The sequence below is a fragment of the Pseudorca crassidens genome, chromosome 12, assembly GCF_039906515.1.
Source record: "Pseudorca crassidens isolate mPseCra1 chromosome 12, mPseCra1.hap1, whole genome shotgun sequence".
Classification (NCBI taxonomy): Eukaryota; Metazoa; Chordata; class Mammalia; order Artiodactyla; family Delphinidae; genus Pseudorca; species Pseudorca crassidens.
In genome coordinates this window covers 57,166,615-57,191,251 of record NC_090307.1, presented here as the reverse complement: position 1 = coordinate 57,191,251, position 24,637 = coordinate 57,166,615, and the positions used below count along the sequence as shown (strand labels likewise).

The window sequence follows — 24,637 nt, the reverse complement described above, 5'->3', positions numbered from 1 at the left end:
TACATACACAGTGTTGAACAAAGCCAGACACACAAAAAAGCATGGATTGCATAATTCCATCTACATAAAGTACAAAAATGGGAAAAACTAATCTATGCTCTTTTAAGTCAAGAAAGTTGTTATCCTTTGGAGAGGGGGTCGGGCTGTGACTCGAAGAGCCCTGAGAAGCCTTCTGTGGGGCTGATAATATTCTATTTCTTAATACAGAAGCAGTGTTCATTTTGTGAAAAGCCTGTATATTTATGAAATGTGCACTTTTCTCTATGTATATTACACTTAAAAAAATTAACAACAAAATGTGGTGTATACAACACACAATAGAATATTATTCAGTCTTAAAAAGAAATTCTGACACATACTACAACACTGAAGCGCCTGGAGGACATTATGCTAAGTGACGTAAGCCAGTCACAGAAGGGCTAAGACTGATTCCACATACTTGAGGTGCCTACAGGAGTCAATGCACAGAGACAGAGACCTGGGCAGTTGCCAGGGGTGGGAAAAGATTTCTGAAGATTGGCAGCAGAAGAGTATGAATGTACTTAACACTAGTGAACTGTACATGTAAAAATAATTAAGATGATAAACTTTGTTGTATGTATTTTATTACAATTTACTATATATTTTTAAAGTTAACAAACTACTTTTTGCTGGAAAAGTAGATATCCAAGCATATTAGAACTATATAAAATTAAGAGCAAACAGGCTCTTAGATGATGGCCTGCAGGGGAACGTCCTGTGAAGTATAAGCACTTCAAAGCACAGACGTACAGATAATTATATCGGCCAACTAAAAACAAGGGGACACAGCCTGCAGAAGGGAAAATGGGGAAGGGAGGTCACATGTCACACACACTAAAAAAGATGTATCTAGATAGTTACCAACTTTGAAATAAAAAGAAGTATTATGATTTGATGACATACTAGTTTCCTCAACAAGGAAATCTTTTATTTCAAGGTAAGAATGAAAATATGGGGCTTCCCTGGTGGCGCAGTGGTTGAGAGTCCGCCTGCCGATGCAGGGGACACGGGTTCGTGCCCCAGTCCGGGAAGATCCCACATGCTGCGGAGCGGCTGGGCCCGTGAGCCATGGCCGCTGAGCCTGCACGTCCAGAGCCTGTGCTGCTCCGCCTCAGGAGAGGCCACAACAGTGAGAGGCCCGTGTACCAAAAAAAAAAAAAAAAAAAAAAAGAATGAAAATATGAAGGAAAACCTACTTCCTATATACGTATTTCAAAACTACTTGGTGTAAGAAAGCTGGAAGTACTGGACAAAAACATCTTATTCATATCTGTTACTGGTTACGTTTTGATGTTAGAGTCTTGATAAACAAGGTCCAAATAAAGGGTTAAAATCAAATGAGAAATTATTAAGTACTTATTTAACCTACCTATTTGTTCCCCTAAGATCAGGCACTGTTTTGGTACTGGAGCTCCAAAGACCATTCCCCGAAGTTTATCCATTGGAGGAGCTTTATTCTGAAGGCCCCCAAACTTTCCATTACTTCGAATGCGATCTCCATCTCTGGTCAGCAGTGTAGGACAGTATGTAATTTTAACAACCTATTGTAAGTAAATGGATATTAATTAGCGAGTCTATAAAACTTATTTCAACTGCTCTAAGAAAACAAATCACTTAAGGGTTCTGAGATAAGAAATGACATGATCATGGTAGTATTTTCACAAAATTAATTACCTAGTGATGTGTAAGATGACTAGGGGAAAAAACCAGAGGCAGGGAGATGATTTAGACTACCTCTCAAGGGTTAGCCTAAACTAGAATAGTGACAACACAAATGGCAAAAAGTGAAATTGATGACCTGATTGATGGCTTGACTGATATGAGGAAGGAAGAGAGAGGGCCAAGCCAGAGACCTGTGTGCTTCTGAAACCCAAGGCAGTACCCAGCCTGTAGCACTAGCTCAGTTTCCTTCTGTTTGAAGTTTTCCAGATGACCAAAGGCTAGCAAAAAGGATATTATATTAGACTGAAGAGAATGCAAACTCAAAAGCAAAGGGACAAATCTTCAGAGGACAATACTATGAGTTCAGTTGTAGGAGGAAAAAGAGCTAGTGTGTTGAGAATTGGGGGAACTAGAATTATATAGTAAAACCTAAGTCGTGGAAAGGGAAGTAGAAAGTGTTAGTCAAGAACTAAATTCTTCAGAGAAGTCAGAGAATAAAAGAAAAACACTAGATTTAGTATTTTATGATCTTCAAGAATATTCTTTCAAATAAAGGTCTAGGATATACAAAAATAAAACGTTCAACTTCACTGGTAACCAGAAGTGGAACTGAAATAACTTTAAGTGGAATTCAAATGAGATATTTTCACTACTCAAAAATGTTAAAATACACACACACACACACACACACACACACACACACATACATACACACACACCACAGAATTTTGGAGAAAGGGTCTTCTTGTACTAATCTGCTCTGGGACAGCCCTTCTCAAAGCAAATGTGACAAGTGTCTAAAACCTTAACAGTTAGGGACTTCCCTGGTGGCAGAGTGCTTAAGAATCCGCCTGCCAATGCAGGGGACACGGGTTCGAGCCCTGGCCTGGGAAGATCCCACATGCCTCGGAGCAACTAAGTCCGTGCGCCACAACTACTGAGCCTGCACTCTAGAGCCTGAGAGACACAACTACTGAAGCCTGCGCGCCTAGAGTCTGTGCTCCCCAGCAAAGAGAGGCCACGTCAATGAGAAGCTCATGCACCGCAACAAAGAGTAGCCCCCGTTCGCCACAACTAAAGAAAGCCCACGCACAGCAATGAAGACCCAATGCGGCCAAAAATAAATAAAATAAATATATTAAAAAAAAAAAAGCTTAACATTTTGCATGACCCAGCAATTCCACTTCTAAGAATATTCTGAAAAAAATCATCACAGATGTGAACAATGTGCACTGAAACATTGTTTTAATAATGAAAAATATGAAACTTGCACATTTCAATGTTACATAAATAAATTATGGCACACTCACATAATGAAACAATGCATACATTAAAAAAATGACTAAAGAATAATTTAATAACATGTAAAAACACCTAATCCAAACTAATACTGTGGATTAAGTAGTTTCTGAATTATAAAAGAGTAAATAAAATATAATTTTTAAAAACGAAAAGCAATAGGACAGGTAATAAAAAATCATGACTAGTATTTATTCTTTTAATATAATTCCAAGGTAATTTACAGGTATTTTGCCGTCAAACTGGGTACTTTCTATAAAATTTAAATGCAACAGAATGTGTATCTCAAGAAAATCTGTGGTGAATTCTTTGGTGAAATGAATCTTTTAGTAAAACAAACCACCACACCTTACTTTCTTAGTTCTGGTTTGGATTTGTATGTTTCCTAAAAGTGAACATTAAAAATACAGACTGAATTAATGTACTATTACCATATTGTTATTAAATTATATAATATATAGTAAATTAAATTATTCTTATTAAATTATCAAATTTCAGGCAATGTTTTTACAGATTTAGTACCATCTTAAATAACAAATACACTCAAATTTCTTGTCTATTTTCTTGTTAACACACTCACTGACAGTATGAGTTACAGGCCTCTGGCAGAAGGGACAGTTTTTCAATTCTCAAATGGCACGGAAGAAAGGGGAAATGACAAGTTGCTATTTAATGGGTACAGAGTTGCAGTTTTACAAAAAGAAGAGAGTTCTGCAGATTGGTTGTACAACAATGTGAATGTAACACTACTGAACGGTGCACTTAAAAATGGTTTAGATGGTACATTTTGTTATATGTATTTTACTATAATTTACCATTAAAAGAAACTTCAGTCCTCACTAGGCACTATATTAGGACAAAAAAGATCATGACAGCTTTTACAAATTCAGTGAGTGAACAACAGTGCTACAGTTCTGGGCAATACTTATTCACAACTGCTGTAAGGATTAGCAAGGGATGGAATCAACAAGGGGTTGAAGTAGTATAAATGGTATGAAGAATTTAGGAAGAGAAAATGATAACAAAGACTACTGAAACCTAACAAAATCACCAAGAGATGTCATAACAGCCTTTTCTTAGAAGAGTTTTAAAACAATATTTAATAGGTGGATTGACCTCACTAAAAACTTTGGAAGCAAAGAAATCAGTATGTGCTGTTCCAGGTGTCCCCAACCCCCAGGCAGCACAGCAGAAGGTGAGCAGCAGGCAAGTGAGCGAAGCTTCCTCTGCCGCTCCCCATCACTCGCATTGCCGCCTGCACCATCCCCTCCCTCCCACCCCATCCTTGGAAAAACTGTCTTCCACAAAACCGGTCCCTGATGCCAAAAAGGCTGGGGACTGCTGTGTTATACCAATTATGAGGAACAAATGCTGTCCCCGCTTTTGTCACATATGCTGTTACTTAAAAAAAATTTTTTTTTTTGATGTGGACCATTTTTAAAGTCTTTATTGAATTTGCTACAGTATTGCTTCTGTTTTTCGTGGGTTTTTTTTTTTGGCCATGAGGCATGTAGGATCTTAGCTCCCAGACCAGGGACTGAACCCACACCCCTGCATTGGAAGGTGAAATCTTTTTTTTTTTTTTTTGGCTACATCAGGCAGGTGTTAGTTGTGGCACGAGGGCTTCTCTCTAGCTGTGGTGTGCGGGTTTCCCTCTGGTTGTGGCATGCGGGTTTTCTCTCTCTAGTTGTGGCACACAGGCTCCAGAGCATGTGGGCTCTGTAGTTTGCGGCACGCAGGCTCTCTAGTTGAGGCGTGCGGGCTTAGCTGCCCCGCAGCATGTGGGATCTTAGTTCCCCGACCAGGTATCGAACAAGCGTCCTCTGCATTGGAAGGCATATTCTTTACCACTGGACCAGGCAGTCCCTGAAAGGTGAAATCTTAACCACTGGACTGCCAGGGAAGTCCTTCCTACTTTTTTTTGAAGCTATGGATTGGTGTCTTTCATCAGTTCTTAAAAGTTTTCAGCCATTAGTTCTTCAGATATTACCTGTGATCCTTTTATCCTCCTCTTCTTGGCACTCTGATTAGATTTTTTTTTTTTTTGCGGTACGTGGGCCTCTCACTGTTGTGGCCTCTCCTGTTGCGGAGCACAGGCTCCGGACGCGCAGGCTCAGCAGCCATGGCTCACAGGCCCAGCCGCTCCACGGCATGTGGGATCTTCCCGGACCAGGGCACGAACCCGTGTCCCTTGCATCAGCAGGTGGACTCTCAACCACTGCGCCACCAGGGAAGCCCGTACTGGATCATATTTTAAACTGACCTCTGTTTTCTCTTAAGTAACTGCATCCTTACTCACTTTCAGCTATAATAATTTGCAAGCTTATAGTGTTTACATACATGTTTATCACCTGCTATTTCCAAGTCCCTAACACCATATTTATTAAATTTAATACTTCTTCTGTATCAAAGAATTCAAAGACCTCTGGATTTCAGATCCAAAGAGACCATTCCTCTACTGAAATTTTATTCTATTTCTATTTTATTATTTTATTCAATCTTTACAGCAGCCCTCTGAAAGGTGTTTCTTCACAGTGGATTGCCTTTCTTTTCTCATTAAGTAAAACTTAGAAGTAATATAGAAGGGATAATCTTTCTTAATATATACAACAGTATACAATATATTCTCCCATCTTGTTTAAATTACATAAGCTTATTTTTAAAAGGGCATCATCTTATATATTATCATTTGGCAACTTTTCAACAAAACAATATATTTTGTACGTCTTCCTTGTTAGGACATATCTATCTGCTTTATGTCTTTTTAACAGCTACATACTACTCTACTGTATAAATTACTGTAGTAGAGTTGTGCAATCCCAACTGATGGACTTCACACTGCTTCCAAAGTGTCTTAAAAATTCTTAAATATTCTAATGAATATTCTTTTTTTTAAACATCTTTATTGGAATATAATTGCTTTACATCTAATGAATATCCTTGTACATATCTTTATATACTTGTGGGAGCATGTCTGTAAGATAAATTATTTTAATACGTTGTGATGGTACAAAGATGGCGGCAACTTCTTTGCCCCTCCCATGGAGAGGAAAGAGTCTATTTCAAACTCCCCACTCTCCGATGTGGGTCTGGGCTGGCCAGATTCTGAACTGACTGCTGGGACTTAAGAGACCTGCAACTTCTGCCATCACTGCTCTGACTTCCCTTCTTAGGTCCCAGATTCCATTTGAAAAAGCCCCCAGCAGCCACAAGGAGAGAACGGTTTGCATAGAGATATCTAAGTCTGCCAGCCTACCAAGTGCCAAACCAGTAGCCAGTATCAACTAGCCAGTACAGGTGGGAGATAAACTAAGTAGGAACTAATTCATTTTCAAAAATAATTTCAAGGAAATATTTCCAACCCAGAACTTGCTGGGTTGGACTGTTTTTCCTCCCCAGCCTGTTCAGCTAACAAAACATTCTTGAAAAAGAAACGGAAAGCCTCAGGGTTAAGATCAAATCCAGGGTACAGCCAGTAAAATGTGGCCTCAAAGTCAAAAATCAAGTGAAGGATGCCCCTATGTTGAGACCTCAGAAAGATTTAAGGCACTACTTTCCAGATCCTCTTAGCTAGAAAAAGGTTTCTAAAAGCCTTCATGGCATTATCTCACACACCCGTTGAGTGGGGGTGAGAACAATGACCCCAGCAGACAGCACCAGCTGAGCCTCTGGCCAACTCCAGCTGAATCCCAGATGGCTACCAGCATCAACTGCCAGCTACCTGAGTGAGGCATTTTGGAGCTTTCACCATCTCAGTGCAACTAGCTAACACTACTGGGAGAAACCCACAGAAAAATGAGTACTAATATGTTGTTACTGTTTAAAGCCACTAACTTCTGAAGTGCTTGTTATGTAGCAATAGATAACGGAAACACTTATATTGCCAAACTGCTCTCCAAAAGTATTATGGGTCGAATTGTGTCCCTCAAAATTCCTATGTTGATGTCCTAACCCCCAGTTCCTCAAAAATGTGACCTTATTTGAAGACTGGGTCTCTATAGAGGTAATCAAGTTAAAATGAGGTCATAACAGTGGGCTCTAAGCCAATGAGTAGTTTCCTTATACAAAAGGGAAATTTGGACACAGATATGTATAGCTGCGAACAGACACAGGGAGAAGATGACCATCTATCTACAAACCAAGGAGAAAGGCATGGAACAGACCCTCCCCTCATAAGCCCTGGAAAGAACTGACCCTTCTCACACCTTGAATTTCGGTTTTAAGCCTGCAGAACTGTGAGACAATACATTTCTACTGTTTAAGCTACCCAGTCTGTGGTGCTTTGTTACAGCAGCCCTAACAACTAATAAACAAGGGCTACGTCAAATTACATTTCCAACAACATTATCTGAGTGTACTCTTTTTCAATACCACCATCAATAACAGATACTGATTTTGAGTCTTAGGACAATTTCATAAACATCTCATTTTAATTTGCATCTTGGCAAATTCATTCCTATATTTTGCCCAATTTTATGCTGCTTATCAATCTGTAGGATTTAAATTGGTTTTGACAAGGTTACTTAGTCATTTGCACATGTAACCTAAAATAAAATTATTTCTATACAGAGCTATGTATTAAATTTTTAAAGTACACATTAAAATTGGAGCTACAAATTAAAAAATAATTCAAATACATACCTCTTTTCTATAATGATTAGCAGCATCCAAATTATCCAAAATAATGGTGTCTCCTAACAGCATACCAAACACTAAAAAATTCAATTAACGAATTATTAAAATTATGACATCTTTTTTGGTCATATTAAAATATTAACACAAACTTCTGGTGGTGAGCATGCTGTTGTGTACTCAGAAACTGAAATATAATGATTGTGCACATGAAACTTCTATTTTTAAAAAACTGAGATATTTTAAAAAATCTTAACATATATTACAAAGTTTTATTAGAAATAATGCTAATAACATAAGAATTTTATTCAATATTTTCCTCTAACAGGAAAAATGAGAGAAGTAAATATTAATAAAACTATCACTTATAAACTAAATAAGAACATAATTTTCCATAGTCAGTAACTTATGTATCTGGATCACAAATGTTAACATCTGTATAAAAAAAGCCATCATAATTTCCTTTACCTGTTTCACAATGTTCTACGTTATCTGGAAACGTTAACAAATCTCGGGCAAAGACAGGATCTCCAATGGGTTTAAAATACAATTTTCCATTTCGGTAATGAGGCAGAGGTCTGAATTTTAAAAAAATTTAAACAAAACATGTAACTTTTAATCAAAAAGTATATATATACTATGAAAAACATATGAATATACTGATTATTTTTGTGATCATTTAATCAACTCCCTATGCAAGGTAATACTGCTAAATTATTAACCGTTATGCCTTTAGAAATGAAAACGATATTTACCGTATAAAAATATCTTAGTTTTATCTGTACTGCTATTGTCAATTAGTTTGTAAAATCAATATAAACTAACCTTTGTTTAGTTTGACAAGGAAAGGAGAGAAGCAGCCTCTCAAGCTGGCCCTAAACGAGGATGCCAATGATATGACTGTCTCATGTGGAGAGTGGCCCTAGAATAGACGGGGGGAAGGGGCAAGGCCCAAGACTGAGCATACGAGAGGGAAACAGCCCAGTACTCTGGCCACCTATCCTCTGACACACTGTACAGAATGAGCAACTGAAGTCCAGGGATAACAAGGAGATTCAAGAGATGGAGGCTGACTGGGGTGTCAGGGCTTTCCCCTTCCACATACGGTAGCTTTTCCCAAATCTTGTAGGTAGGAATAGAGGTTGGGGTGGCTTTAAGAGCTAGTTAACTCAATCCCAATAACAGGCACAATACCAGAAAGAGAGAATAACTAGCTTTTAGAGCAAGCATTAGCCTTAAATACCAGATTCATACTTTCCCTAAATCAAGAATTCTTAACTTGGTCCTCAGGGATTATGAAAAAAAAGAGAGAACCTCCTGGAGGTAAAATTACTTTTACAAAAATTATTACCCTTATAAACACAGTCATTATGATTTGATAGGATTTCCCATGTTGTTTAAAATGGGTGCTGACTGGTAGCAGAGTAGGAGATTTTAGAAGCAGATAGATTTGAGTTCAAATTCCAGCTGTTTCCTGAATATATTTTTAGATTACAAAGTGAAATAAAATGTTAGTTTAATGACACAGTAAGCTCTTAACATTAGTTTCCATTCTCCTTCAAGTCCCCATACCTACCCAACTGTACACCTTGCAAACTTGTTTAGGAATCTGAGAAAATTATTGGTCAACACTCTGTTATACATTTTAACATTTTTGTTTTGTTACCACCATTTTGTTTTAGTCTTTTAAGGTAGATTTTTAAAAATAGCCAAAAATTAGAGAACATATAAAATATTTTAAATTTTAGATTAAAAATGCCTAATTGGTTTGCACACTTATTTCCTAAAAACATACTTTGAAAAGTAAATGGGAAAACACTTAAAGAAACCAGATTTATATTAAAACAAAGATGTAACCTCCTTAAAAAAAAAAAAAAGGTGTAACATCCTAAGTAGATGGTCTCTTATATTTCAACTTAGCTAATGGCAGTTCCAATAGAGAAACCTTCTCTACCTAAATGATGGCTGCTTATTTTCACACGACATAAATAGGACAAAAGACATGTATCTATACTCTTACTCCAAATAAAGGTGTTCCATATTCTGTTAAGAATAATGACATCTTACCATCCTTCCTGTTGCAAAGGCCAAAAATTCGCTTTGGGTTTGTGTGTTTGTATGTGTCTCTCTCATACATACAAATAACATTTAATTGGCAAATTAAACTTGGCCAGCATATATGATCAAATACACTGCAATACTGATCTTAAAGAAGATCATATTTGTGATGAAGACAAAAATAATGCACATACTTTGAGTCACTTCTCTGTTTAAGCATCTTTTAGAGAAATTTTAAAATTCGGTGATTTGATAAAAAATAGAAAAGAGATTTCTGAAAAAAATCATTACTTTCACTTTTTTCTAACCTTTTCCAATCTGGAAGAGTCTTCTTATAAATAGAATCAAGGGGCAACACCTGCTGACGACCTTGGGTTTCATCATAGATACGACGTGCAGCATCAGTGGTCAGGGTGACCACACAGTCCATGTCACTTGCCAGATGCCAAGAAATAACCATTGCGGCTCTATCATCTTCAATTTGTGCCAGGTGCGCAATCTATAACCCATTTTAAAAATCAAGTAAAAAAGTTTTAAATATATATAAATTTGACATTAAATATTTTAAAAGCCCAAGTCTAAAGCAAAAACACTTTTTTTGAAACACTCACATAAATTAACAAAAAAATCTCAAACTGTAAAAGCTTACTGGCTTAAACATATTAAACTGTCTCTTCTGCTATTAAATTTTAAAAAACTGTTCCCCAGATTAAACTACAGTAAGTTTTGCAAGTAACCAAATAAAAATACTTGGAATATTATCAGCTAGGTGATGTACTTTTCCCCCCACATTTAATATCTCTACTATTGGGGTGTGTCAACTGATAAAGTAATCATAAAATACACTTAAACCTAAATATAGTTATATACTATACCCTTCTAAGCAGATCTTTTACTCAGATGACTTTTCAGAAAACAAATCTAAACATCACAGATAAGAATCATTTCTTCTGCTTATATAAACACTTTAGAGCTTAGAATTAACAGTCACTCTCCTATTTACAAATACAGTTGACCCTTGAACAACGTCGTTAGGGCCACTGACCCTCCAAGCAGCCGAAAATCTGCATATAACTTCACAGTCGGTCCTCCATACCCACAGTTTCACATCTGAGGATTCAACCATTAGGCAGTACTGTAGTCGGTATTCAGTTTTAAAAAAAAGCTGTGTATAAGTGGACCCTCACAGTTCAAACCCATGTTGTTTAAGGGTCAACTGTATAGCAAGTCCATCAGTATCCATAGGGGACTGGTTCCAGGAACCCCCTCAGATACTAAAATCTGTGGATACTTAAACCCTTTATATAAAATGTCATAGTATCTGCATATACCATCTTGTACACTTTAAATAATTTCTAGATTACTTATAATACCTAATACAATGTAAACGTTATGTAAATAGTTGCCAACATATGACAAACTCAAGTTTTAGTTTTTGGAACTTTCTGGAATTTTTCCCCAAATAGTTTCCATCTGCAGTTGGTTGTATCTGAGGATGCAGAACCTGTGGATACAGAGGACCCACTGTATTTTAGTCACAAGCTTGCTCAAAGTCCAACAAGGTTGAAATTTTGTGGCAGATTTCTAAACCTCATTTATTGCACTGATATGGTCACATCTACCCTTTATTCTTACCTGATCTGGTAGCAAAAACCTGCCCTAGCAATGAGAACATCACAATGTCTACTCTTGTACAGCAGTCCCCCCTTATCTGTGGTTCCTCCTTCCCCAGTTTCAGTTACCCACAGTCAATGGCAGTCTGAAAATATTAAATGAAAATTTCAGAAATAAACAATTCATAGGTTTTAAACTGCACACCATCTCAGTAGTGTGATGAAATCCCACTCTATCCTGCCTGGGATCCCCAAATATCGATATCGTCATGGCTCCATGATCTAGGATCACCCAAAGCAGATAGAAAACAAGATAATAAAATGTAATGCCTCTTAAAAGGCTTAAACACAAACCTTTCCTAAAACATCTCCACTGCCTTTAGTATAGTTTGGAAGAGTACATGATCTTCTGGGTTTTTTCTTTAGTTCTTCCTGTTCTGACATCTTATTCTTCAAAAGTGCTTCAATGTGTGGCATCTGTAATTTAAAAAGAAAAATTAACTGCAAGGCCAATTACAGTTACTCTTGTACCAGGCAGAGAAAATAGCAGAGAAAAACCAACAATTTAGACAACACGAGAACATAGTTACAACTCAAGAACATAAAAGTTACTAAGCAGCTAGCTATTCCTTTCTTATAAGAACATGACCATAGTAATGTGAAGAGTCAACCTCACTGATTCTTTTTTTTCTTAGTTAAGAAATATATAACGTATAATAGGACTTATGAGTTATACACATAAAGAATGTAAGCTTTAAAAAAATCTATTGTCTTTTGTTACTTTCTCTCATTTTCTTTGCCACCACATATACTGATTATCACTTAGGTCTCTTCAACACAAGTTCTCAAGTTGGTGTATTATTAATTTAATTTACTGGTGTCATTAGATTAGAAACACAAACTGCAATTTCTTTGAAAAGAGCACTCCGTCATTGTTAGCCCATTTTAATGTCTAGTGAGTGACTAGATTATAATCCACATATGGCTTAGTACCCCAAAACAACAGTGTACATAACATTCCTAATAAAGTATGAATGGTAAAAAAAAAAATTATAGGTTAGAATTTAATTAAAAAGAAAAAACTTTCACATATACTTGGAAACTGTACCTGTTGTGTTGTAGGAATGTCAATATTGTGTGTTTTTAGTTCATTTCGCAACTGGGCCTCTTTTAATTTTGCTTCTTCAACTTGGCCTAAAATTAAAAACAAACAAACAAAAACTATCAATTTGTGATAGCCCCCAAAATATAGTTTTTGAAGAATGTTTTCAATCCCTTGTTTTTTTCCTTTTAATGACTGATGCTAAAATGAAAAATGAAGAGTATTATAGAAATTTTAAATTAAACTAAAATCTAAAATTAAAGTTCATTTCTAATAAGGGAGAAATGAGCTAAGGCAGCTAAGGGAGGTATTATGATATGTTTGTTGCAAACCACAAGTAATCTTGGAAAAGCTATTTAATTCTAATCCACATGACTATACATAATTTATACATAATTGCATAAGGTTATTCTAAGAAACAAATAGGACTTTTTAAAAACAAAATTTCAGTGCTACAAATTGTGTATTATTTCATTACTCTACTTAGTTCCTATTATCCTCTAAATATCCTTGACCTGTGGAAAAATCCGACAAATAGAGCACAACTCAGCAAATGCCTTGTCTTAAACAGTATACAAACATTATTAAAAACTGTAGCAAATGTTCCATGTATTTATTAAAAAATAAATTACATATTTCTCTGCTGTAGATATATTTTTTGCTGCAGATATTTTTAAATTGAACTACACACAGTCGCATGGCTCAAACTAAAACTTAAATTACATATCACTCTTTCAGTGATATTGTCATCCAATGTCTTTTGCCAAATGCTAGAGCTAGATAAAAACCTTATTACTGTTATGTCAAAACCTTTAAATTTCTATAGATTCAGATTTCTAGTAAAAGTTTCAAATTTTTGTAGGTACACAAGATATACACTTATTTAAAATGCAGGAATACTTCATCTTAAGAAGATCGAATGATGAGTAATATAAACCATCACTACCACCTTTCTGCCGTGTCCTGCAGTTTACTTCTAAGTTCAGGAAATTAGACAATGTTTGTGTCTCATGGCCTCAACCTTCTACCTCACTATTCCCCAAAGCATCATTTGAACACAAAATGACTTACACTTCATCTCATCAAGAAGCTGTTTGCTGGCATCAAATAAACTTCTATACATTATAATGGACTTAGATAATTGGTCCTTTTCTTTTGTAAGTGCTGCCATTTGTTGCTGCTTCTTAACATCTAAGAAAAAATATTCAGACAATTTATTTCAATTTTTAAATTGTGACTTTTCCGAAATGTCATAACATGATTAGATAACTAGTAAGCACCATGTTAATGGAGAGCAAAACAAAGTTATATAAAGTACCACAAACGTACGAGTTTATCCTCTATTTTCCCAGAAACTTACCATTGTAAAACATAAATGGTAGGATATATGATTCTAATGTTCTTGATAAACCTGGTAGCCGAGGCTCAAACACAATAAAATACTCAGTGCTATCCCTTCCAGGACTATTTTCTGCCAGAACTAGACTCTGTATAAAGAAAAAAACAGCAAGGAAAAACGAGATTTAAAAAGGTATTTGTAAATGTATAAATGTTATATATCTCATTGTACTCTGTTTTCAAGTAAGTGGTAAATTTTAAAGGCAAAAGGCAAAATTGACTGACCTGTGAGATTCATTAAGCATTCATTAAAACATCAGCAGCACCATCCAACACATAGAACTCTTTACCTTTTGTTATTGGTTTGAAAGTCAAATTATCTTATCAATAAATAACTTATGCAAAAATTATATACAATGGAAAACTATAAGAAAAAGTATCTTTCCAGGCCAGAAATATCAATGGCCACTTATATCCTGACTAGAAATATCTTCCTGATTCCAACCTTTAAGTTCAAGCAGTGTGAAACAGCTGACGGTATGAGTTATAAAAATAATCACAAAGAAATGCACAAAGCCCAATGCTGAGTTTAAGTTACAGCTGTTACCATGGAAGTAGACCCACCAGTCCCAGGTGACCAAACAAAAGGTCCTGAAAAGCTCTAAAGATTTGTTTTTTGTCTTTTTTAATGTATTTTCTTCATTAATGAGCACACACACACACACACACTTCTGATATACTTTGAGACCATAACATATAACTAGTAAATAATGCAATATAAATATTTATATCCTAAATAACTTTTTCAGTCTTACAAGGAAACAATAGGTACTAGTTGTTTTGTTTTTTTAGACCACAATAAAATTCAGATATAAAATTTTAAAAAATCTAAATTGATAGAACATTGTAAAACAATCCACGAAATAAGAAAATTATAAGTCCATCATTAAACCAATCCCCAATCCCACCACTTAGTTTCTGAAAACTGTTTTCAATGTATTTACATGAATATAAACACAAAAATAAAACTGCTTGCACTTTAAAAATAACACACTTTATACCGTAGCAATTTGCTTTCAGCACTCATTTTGATCTATCAATTCAAGTGAATGTTTAAATACCAATTTTTTACATTTATGCATAATATAGATACAATACACTATAATATCCTTTCACTGGGTGATGAACATTTCATTTAAAAATTTTTAGCTATTATTTATAATACAGCAAAGAAAGTAGCTTTCAGTACTTCTTGGTGTATTCTCCAGAATAGAGAAATATAATGACTTTTTCCCCCATAAATTTTTGGGGTTTTTTTTGCGGTACGCGGGCCTCTCACTGCCGTGGCCTCTCCCGTTGCAGAGCACAGGCTCCGGACGCGCAGGCTCCGCGGCCATGGCTCACGGGCCCAGCCGCTCTGCAGCATGTGGGATCCTCCCGGACCGGGGCACAAACCCGTGTCCCCTGCATCGGTAGGCGGACTCTCAACCACTGTGCCACCAGGGAAGCCCTCCCCCATAAATTTATCTATCTATCTATCTATATATGGCTGTGTTGGTTCTTCATTGCTGTGTACGGGCTTTCTCTAGTTGAAGTGAGTGGGGACTACTCTTCTTTGCGGTGCGTGGGCTTCTCATCGCGGTGGCTTCTCTTGTTGCAGAGCACGGGCTCTAGGCGCGTGGGCTTCAGTAGTTGTGGCACACGTGCTCAGTAGTTGTGGCTCCTGGGGCTCTAGAGTGCAGGCTCAGTAGCTGTGGTGCACGGGCTTAGTTGCTCGGCAGTATGTGGGATCTTCCCAGACCAGGGATCGAACCTGTGTCCCCTGCATTGGCAGGTGGATTCTTAACTACTGAACCACCAGGGAAGTCCCTATAGTGACTTATTAAAAGTTTAATAGGTAGTATCAAATTTCCCTTCAAAAAGGCTACATCAATTTATCCTCTCACCATCAGTGTATAAGAATATCCAGTTCCCCTGATGTGTCTGGCCAACACTTACTATTTTTTTTTTGTTGTTGTTGTTTTTAACATCTTTATTGGAGTATAATTGCTTTACAAGGTGTGTTAGTTTCTGCTGTATAACAAAGTGAATCAACTATACATAAACATATATCCCCATATCTCCTCCCTCTTGCGTTTCCCTCCCACCCTCCCTATCCCACCCCTCTAGGTGGTCACAAAGCACCGAGCTGATCTCCCTATGCTATGTGGCCGCTTCCCACTGGCTATCTATTTTACGTTTGGTAGTGTATATATGTCCATGCCACTCTCTCTTTGTCCCAGCTTACCCTTCCCCCTCCCCGTATCCTCAAGTCTATTCTCTAGTAGGTCTGTGTCTTTATTCCCGTCTCCTAGGTTCTTCACGACCATTTTTTTTTTAATTTTTAGAGTCCATATATATGTTAGCATACGGTATTTGGTTTTCTCTTGCCCTTTATTATTTTTTCATCTAAGGAATCCAAGTTTTGAAAGAATTCTAAAAAGTGGTATTTCTCAAGGAGTTTTAAACAATCAAAGCTTCTTCTGATTGCGTGGTATAACTAGCCAGTGTTACTCAGCACAAAAGCTGAGCCTTTAGTTAGCCTACGCAGCCGCTGGGCTTTTGTAAATAAGGAAGATTGGTCCCAGGTCCCCATGATTACCTTGTGGATCCATAGGGGCCTGGAGGCCCTGGGTTGTAAATCAAAGACCTATTTGTTCAGCTGATAGAGATAGGACAGCAAGGTGAAGAAACTGCAACTAGAGCCTACTTGTATTGAGAAAGTTCAGCCATCACTCAGTCATACAGAGCTGATGTTTATTATGTTTATTCACAATTTGATTATGCTCAGTGGATAGCACATCTCCAGGAACCTCCCGGAGCCTGGGGATCTGAGCTATGGTCACAGACCATGCAGGACGCTTCACTGGGGTTGGGAGGCTGAGGGCTTTCCCTGGGCCCATCTGCTGATAGGGAAGAGGAGAGGCTGCGAGCATCACCATTTCTTAAGTTAGGGCTTTCTCCTTTCTATACTTCTCCACGCCCTATTAGTCGTCGTCATCATCATCCTCTGGAACAAAAGTATCATGCTCCTCAACTAGAGCAGCAAAGTTCTTGCTAATTAGCGTCCCGACATAGAGAAAGGGGATCACAATGGAGAACACACGGAGAGGGCCGAAGGACATTTTCACCAGTTTGGGCAAAATGGCGCCGCTGCGAGTAACGATGACTGACCTCGATGGTACCAGACTCCGAATTAGCCGCCCCGTCCGGCGGAGACATCGCCACCTTTCCCCGGACTCAGCCCGCTCCGGAAAGCCCCAGATCCGACATGTGCCAACGCCAGCCAGCGATCCGCTCCGGACGCCATCTCCCAGCTCCTCCCCTCGTCTGGGCACCTGCACCCCACCACCCGGCCCCCTGCCGCCCTCGGGAAGCCAACACTCACTATTAATCAAGTACTTCTTTCTTCTAAAATGATGTATTAAAAACAACCAGTCATCATTGTTTTAACTAGCATTTCCCTGATTAGTACTGAGGTCATGCTTCCTGTTTATTAGTCATTTATACCTTCTCATCCATTAACTACCTGCTTCTGTTCTTTGGTCATTTATTTTTCTACTAGATTGTCTTTTTTCTCATTGATTTGCAGGAAGTTCTTTAGCATGTTTTAAAAATATGTTCAATATACTGTACTAATATATTGTTATACCAATATATTAATATTATTAATCCTCTATTTATATATATAAATATAAAATCTTTTCCTTTATGTCCTGTTTAAGGAGGCCTTTCCTATCTCAAAGTTTTATAGTTTGTAATCTGTGATGTACAGTTTACCAAGATACATGGAATAACAGAACTGAAGAGAACTGAGGAGTCCAAAACTGCATCCATACACAAATGGCAATTTGGAATATGAGAAAAGGATAAATATATAGCAGAATAAAACTCAGACACCTCTTTCAGAAATTCCCAGATCAAGTAGGCAAATAATATAAAGAATTTGAATAACACAATTAACAAACTTGAATAATTATAAATTTAGATTAAAACTTTAAAGAAAGCAGTACAAGTTCTTTTTAAGCAAACAGGGAACATTTACAAATGATTGTGTTTTATACCAGTGTTTCCCAAACATCCCTAATGATAAGAATCACCTGCAGAAACCAGATTCCTCAGCCCTGCCCCAGGCCTACTTAATTAATATATGGGTCAGGAGCCAAGTAGGACCTGAGAGATTTCTGCTTATTCAGTGTGATATTAGGAACCTCTAGTGGAAATTCATATGCATGACATGAAGCTGAGATTCCATATGCAGCTGTGGGGCAAGCCTCAGAAATGTGTACAGCAGGGTAAGTAATTTCAAATGCCCGTGGCAGGGCCAAGGAAATAGGACAGAAGTAACCAGGATATAGGTAGTGGGCTCCGTGTGTTCCTCCAATACAAACCGACTCTGATACTCAACATGTCTTCCCCACCCTTCTTTGTTTTTCAACCTCTGGTTTTCATTACCTAATTTTTGTTAGGGTACAAGAAAATTTCACTTTACCATCCACTATAAAAATAAGAGAACAAGTGTAAATATAAGTAGCAACTGACACTTGCTCTCAATGTCAAGGGATGAAAAGAAGTATCATGGATGCAGCTGACTGGAAAATCCTGCTGCTTTAAGAGATCTTGGCCTCATACTGCCAAGTCTTTAGAATTCTCCGAATAAATCAGGAATGCAAATCTCTTTGTGAAAACTCCAGAATTTTTAAAATGTTGAGAACTAATTAAAATGGAAATGCTGTAATGTTCGGTGACTGCCAGACCAACCAACAAGTTGAACTTTAGACCAGGTACAAGCTGGCAGTCTCCCCTACTGTAAGCCTAATATTGCTAAAACAATGTGATTTTAGCCCTGGATTAGATAAAAAGATAAACACCACCACCAACAAAAAAAATACAGAAAAGGTGAAATTTCATATTTAATGGTACAGGAAGAATTATTCAATAAACGATACCCAAAAATTTAGTTAATAAATTTAAAAAAAAGATAAAAATAAAATCAAGACCAATAAAAAAATTAAAGGCCTAAGAATACAAGAGCTATCACTGTGAATACAACCCTTCCTCCTGCCCTAATATAAACAAAGTTAAAATCTAAAAGACAAACTCAGGAAAAAGCTACTTATACAAAAAAGAGCATTAACTTCTTTAATATAAAATTAAGAAGAAAATGATGAATCTCCCAGAAGAAAAAGAGTTAAGGGATATAAAGCAATTATACTCCAATAAAAATGTTAAAAAAAAAAAGTTAAGGGACAATCCTACAAAGGTCAAAACCATGAAAAATGTTCAAACCTTCCTAGTAACAAAGAAAATACTTAACAATAGGATGAGTGGTTGAATTTTAAAAACCATTCTATTCAGGATTGGTAATATGAGAATGTACACGTATTTCTGGTGGGAATATAAACTGAAAGGCAATTGGCAATAACTACCAAAAGGCTAAAAATGTACACTCCCTATCTCCAATTCTATTTCTAGCAATTTCTTAAGGAAACAGATTTGTGCAAAGGATATACAAAAAAAGCTGATGGAAGCACTGTTGATAAAACTTTGCAAAGAAACTAAATTTTCACTTAGGATTGATCAAATAAATTATGATCATCAATACAATGATGTAGGTTTATACTTGCTGGTAAAGAAATGTATCAAGGATGTGTTAAATGAGAAAAGATTTTCGGGTTTCCCTGGTGGTGCAGTGGTTGAGAGTCCGCCTGCCGATGCACGGGACACGGGTTCGTGCCCCGGTCCGGGAGGATCCCACATGCTGCGGAGCGGCTGGGCCCGTGAGCCACGGCCGCTGAGCCTGCACTCCGCAACAGGAGAGGCCACAACAGTGAGAGGCCCATGTACCGAAAAAAAAAAATAAATAAAAAATAGGATTTTCATGAAAGCAGAGTTCTATTATATTAATGAAATTTTATACCCTCCTCCATGTCTATATAAATCATACTCACAGAACACATCCATGCAGTGTCAGTGTATACACAGAAAAGTGTGGAAGGTTATACACTGAATTGCTAATCATCAATCTCTCTGAAGGGTGATGATACAGTGATTATTTTTGATGTTCTTGCACTGTGTATTTTTTATAGAAGTAAAACTATTTCCATTTTGGAAAAAAAAATGAATAACAAAGGTTAGCTGGTTTTACTAAACTTTCCTAGATATATGTACATTTTACCTGGGCTATGTTTGATTCTATTTCTAGCCACAGAATGGTAGCTTTTCAATGAAACATGAATATCAAATTGTCACTGAAGTTAAAATCACTCCAGTTACAGAAAACAGTCATCCACAGGGGAAAAGAGGGTCTTTCTAATAGTAACAATGATCATGGGTTCACTGTGTAATAGCTTAGAGCAAAAATCTCAAAATATTTTAGCTGACTTTCCAGTTTAATGCTATAATTAGAACATCTTCATAGCTATACAAAAGAACAGGTATTGTAATACTGTGGTTTAAAATATTAAATATGGAAACCTTATCTACCGGAAGACAAAAATATTACCGTGATTTCAGCTGAACCTTTCACAAAGGGAAATTCAAGTGTTCTAACTTTCCCAATAAAGAGTGGGGTGTCATCTTCCTCATTAGAGCCTTTGATGGTAGCCATTACAGTGCCAACCAAATCAATTCCAGTATGATTGTTGTAGCCATCCTTAAAGCAAATAACAAAAAGTAACTAATTAGAAGAAGTAGAAAAAGATTAAACCCAGAGAAGGGCATGGGCAAATCAGAAATATGACCTATTTATAAAGCCCCAAATATTAAATCATTCTGATCCTTCTTACTCCAAACACAAAATTCAGTTCTCAGAGTAAGTGCTCCACAGGCAGGAAATAATCCCAGAAACCATAAAAGAACCATCTAATACAATAGCTTCCATCTAATACAGTGGCTCAACTCTATTAAAAGGACTCCCATTTAAAAATTAGCTATGTACTATACCTTCAGCATCTATATGTGATCTAGGGAAGACCAGTTTAAGAACGACTCATGTGTCTAAAACAAGAAAATACACTGAAGGAGTTAAGTACTCTATCAGCCAAACTTTTCATAAAAATGAAGGGCCACTAGTGTGTCTTACATGTTTTTGTTAATATTCTTAGCAGCACTATTGCTGCTTACCCTCTGGGTAACTGGAAGCTTTGAGGAGCTCATTATGATCAGCCATGAGAGCAGATCTCTTCAAAATAAATACTTTAACTACTTCCTGCCCCTCAGTGAAACGGACACTGAAGAATCAACTTACTTCACACATTCATAACGCATACATAAAATAGTGGATTAAAGATATATTAGGAAAGGTAGGCAGATTTCTGCATTTTTTAGTAATTTCTACTTAGTATATCTGGATTTTATGTATAATGTTAAACATTCTCTATTTGTATTCAAGTATAAAGATATTGATAAGTATTTCATTCATCTGCACAAAGTTTTCCTATAAACTTAAACTGAATAATCCAGATATGATTCTATAATAACTATCTTGCACCCTAAAACTAGGAATAATTTTTCTTGTTACCCTTTGTAATTTGGAAGTAAATAAACATTACCGTGATACGAAGATATAAATCTTTGACCAAGGTCCTACTGGCAACTGAACGAACATTTGAAACAGCTGGTGTAGCTGGCTGAATTTCAGGAACTAACTTCACAGGTTGATTAGGTAGAACATCCACTATAATCTAACAAAAGAAGCATTCTGATTAACAATACATTAATGGCTTAGTATTAAAGATGAAGAGAAGAAATAGAGAGCATATACTAAATGAAATATTACCTTCTAAAATGTATTTCCATTAAATTCTTAAAACTAATCAACTTGTAAAAATTGAGGATAAAAGGAATATCAGATTAATTTTTGAATGTTTACCATCTAAAAACAAATTTAGAAACACTTAAAAATATATGTAATTAAAAAAAATTTAGTGCAGTAACAATAATGAAGACAATGTATGTTAAACTACCTTAAACTTCATTATCTAGAATCCTAGTACCTGAAATGTTATTAACTGAAACATTTTCATGTACAATTGATAGGAGTAACCTTACCATGATATAGATTAAAATGTTTACTAACTGAGTCCTCGATATAAAGAGGGATGGAAAAGTAACTTCTGCATCCGGTCAAATTTAATCAATGTAATTTAAGTATGTACTATGCTAAAATTCCTGAAGATGGCATTATTTATACCTTTCAACCAATAATTAACCCACTTGTAAACAAAACAACACACTCCTCAACCAAGCAAGAAAATGTGAAGCTAACTAAAGCTAACAGCCATGCATAAAAAGAATAAACAAACCTGCTCACTGTTAAGGATATTTGCTTTATCCATCATAAAACCAAACTGGATACAATATGTCCCCACTTTGTTAGGAATTGCTTTATCCCTAAGTTAAAAAGAAAGAGACAAGATCACTGAAACCTTTTAAATAAAAGGGGAAGAAATTCAAAACATTAACATTTCTTTTCCTTCCACAAAAAGTAAATGAGTAAGAGGAGAGTTACTATTACTACATTCACCTTCATTCACCAAATATTTCCTGCAATATCAGGCTTAATTCCAGATCCCTCTTACCTGGACATTCCATCACAAAACATCTAGAACACAAACTCTGGGTGTGGCAAAAAATGAAAGAATAGGAATACAAAGTTGACAAAGTAAACACAAAAAGTGCTGAATTATATATCAACTGAATTTTGCTTCATTTCTACTCAGTTTTATGTTGTGAATTTCCTACTCAGTTTTATATTGTGAATTTATAGATTATCCAGCTGATCTTTTTTTTTTTTTTTTTTTGTGGTACATGGGCCTCTCACTCTTGTGGCCTCTCTTGCCGCGGAGCACAGGCTCCAGACGCGCAGGCCCAGCAGCCATGGCTCACAGGCCCAGTTGCTCCGCGGCACGTGGGATCCTCCCGGACCGGGGCACAAACCTGTGTCCCCTGCACCGGCAGGCGGACTCTCAACCACTATGCCACCAGGGAAGCCCCCAGCTGATCTTTTTATGTTGCTTTGTTTTCCATTTATATATTCTAAATATATAACTATATATATATATAGAATATATTTATTGTGATTTAATTATCAATAAAGAACTCAGTACCTAGTAAGAGGTAGACTTACTAGACTATTTTGGTCACAAACACAATGAATATATAAACGACAGTCTACGGTATACCTTGTCTGATACGTGCAATATGGTTCATGACCTCTAAGTTGGCTCTGCCATGTCATTCATATTCTCAAAATATTGGCATAATGTAGTAAACAAAGGCTGTGAACACACATCTGAATTGAAATTCTGCACTATAACATACACACAACCTTGGAGAAAATTATGTAACCTTTCTCTAGGTTGTGTTTTTCTCTGAGGATAATTCCTAATAGAGTTCCAGTAAGAATGAAACAAGACTTCTGCTCCCAAATGGCAGACCAACACTTCTGGATGAAGGTAAGTAACCATATTAAAAAAGACATCTGCTTGAAAATGTTTAAGAGATAATAAGCAAAAGTGAAAAAAATGACTCAGCAGGATACAAGAGAGCACGGAGACCCTGGGAAGTCAGTTTCATATTTAAGGTTGCTTGACTCCTGGGAGAATATCCTAGGAGTAGAGGTGGACCTAAAGCAGACAGGCTCCCAAGGGAAAAGCAACTGAGCTTAGAATTATCTCAATCTCTGAAAATGGACCAAAATGATAATAGACTGCTAGTGTCTATCCCAGACAACAGACAGAAGCAAATGTAAACTCCATCTAGAGAAAGAGAACATCTTAGACTTCAAATTATTTCTATAAATATGCATAAATAAAAAGTATGGTAAAATAAAATAAATAGATACATGAAGAGGCAAGAGAATCAGAATGAAAGCCAACAGAAACAAGAGACAATCAAAACAGACCAAAACAAACTCCAGACAGATTTCAATAAACTCTGATTACTGCTCAAGGTAATAAAAGACAAGACTGAAAATTCCAACAGAGAACTGGACCTTTAAAAAAAAAACTAAAAATACCAAACAGAAATTGATAATTCAAAGATGAATTTAACAGCAATTAGATACCACTGAACAGAGAGAGATTAGTTAATTGAAGGTAGCTGAGAAGAAAGTATCTAGAATGAAGAAAGACAAAAATATGGCAAATAGAGAAAAGAGGGTGAGAGAGAATACTGTAAGGACTAAGTGCATGTAAATAAGAATGTAAGGAGGAGAAGAGGGAAAGAATGAGGCAGAAGCAGTATTTGATGAAATAATGGCTGACAATTTAAAAAAACTGAACAAAGACCACAAAATCAAAGCCTATGAAAACCAAACAGGATAACTTTCAAAAAATCCAAACATAGGCACATCACAGTAAAACTGCTGAAAACAAAATTCAAAGCAACCAAAAAGGAGGGTAAATGATAACTTTTCAAAAACAGTTAAGACTGATCGTTAACTTCTAAATAGAAATGATGGGACAGTGAAGGATGCCTTGAAAGTACTGCAAGAAAGAAACGGCCAACCTAGAAAATCATGTCCAGAAAAATCGTTTTCAAGCATGAAGATGGAATATATTTTTAGGTAAAAATTAGATAATTTGTCACCAGCAGCTGTGCACTCGAAAATATTAAAGGAACTTCCTCAGATGAAAAATGATCCCAGATGGAAGCCCTGAGTTGAAGATTAACAGAAAGGATAAATGAATTAAAGTCTAAATGAACACTGACTATATAAAATAATGATGCCATGAAAGATTTAATATACACAACAACAAAGGCATGTTAAGTTGGGAGAGAGAAAATGGAACTTAAGTGTTCTATGATTCATGCACTGACCAAAAAGAGGGTACAAAATGTAAATTGCCATTTAGACACTGATATGTCA

At 36.5% G+C, this 24,637-nt stretch overlaps 1 protein-coding gene and 1 pseudogene across 1 annotated transcript in view; both read right to left on the bottom strand.

Moving 5' to 3' along the window:
- SMCHD1 (structural maintenance of chromosomes flexible hinge domain containing 1) overlaps window positions 1-24,637 on the bottom strand; it is a 128,846-nt gene that overhangs the window by 15,990 nt on the left and 88,219 nt on the right. The window contains exons 35-45 of the mRNA XM_067699586.1: window positions 22,071-22,158; window positions 21,318-21,449; window positions 20,270-20,419; window positions 13,748-13,874; window positions 13,459-13,578; window positions 12,394-12,479; window positions 11,640-11,762; window positions 9,981-10,171; window positions 8,083-8,192; window positions 7,624-7,694; window positions 1,391-1,562 (exon numbers count right to left, since the gene is read on the bottom strand). Coding sequence (XP_067555687.1) covers window positions 1,391-1,562; window positions 7,624-7,694; window positions 8,083-8,192; window positions 9,981-10,171; window positions 11,640-11,762; window positions 12,394-12,479; window positions 13,459-13,578; window positions 13,748-13,874; window positions 20,270-20,419; window positions 21,318-21,449; window positions 22,071-22,158 — 1,370 coding nt within the window. The remainder of the gene's footprint in view (window positions 1-1,390; window positions 1,563-7,623; window positions 7,695-8,082; window positions 8,193-9,980; window positions 10,172-11,639; window positions 11,763-12,393; window positions 12,480-13,458; window positions 13,579-13,747; window positions 13,875-20,269; window positions 20,420-21,317; window positions 21,450-22,070; window positions 22,159-24,637) is intronic.
- On the bottom strand, window positions 16,508-20,261 carry LOC137203445 (essential MCU regulator, mitochondrial pseudogene; annotated as a pseudogene).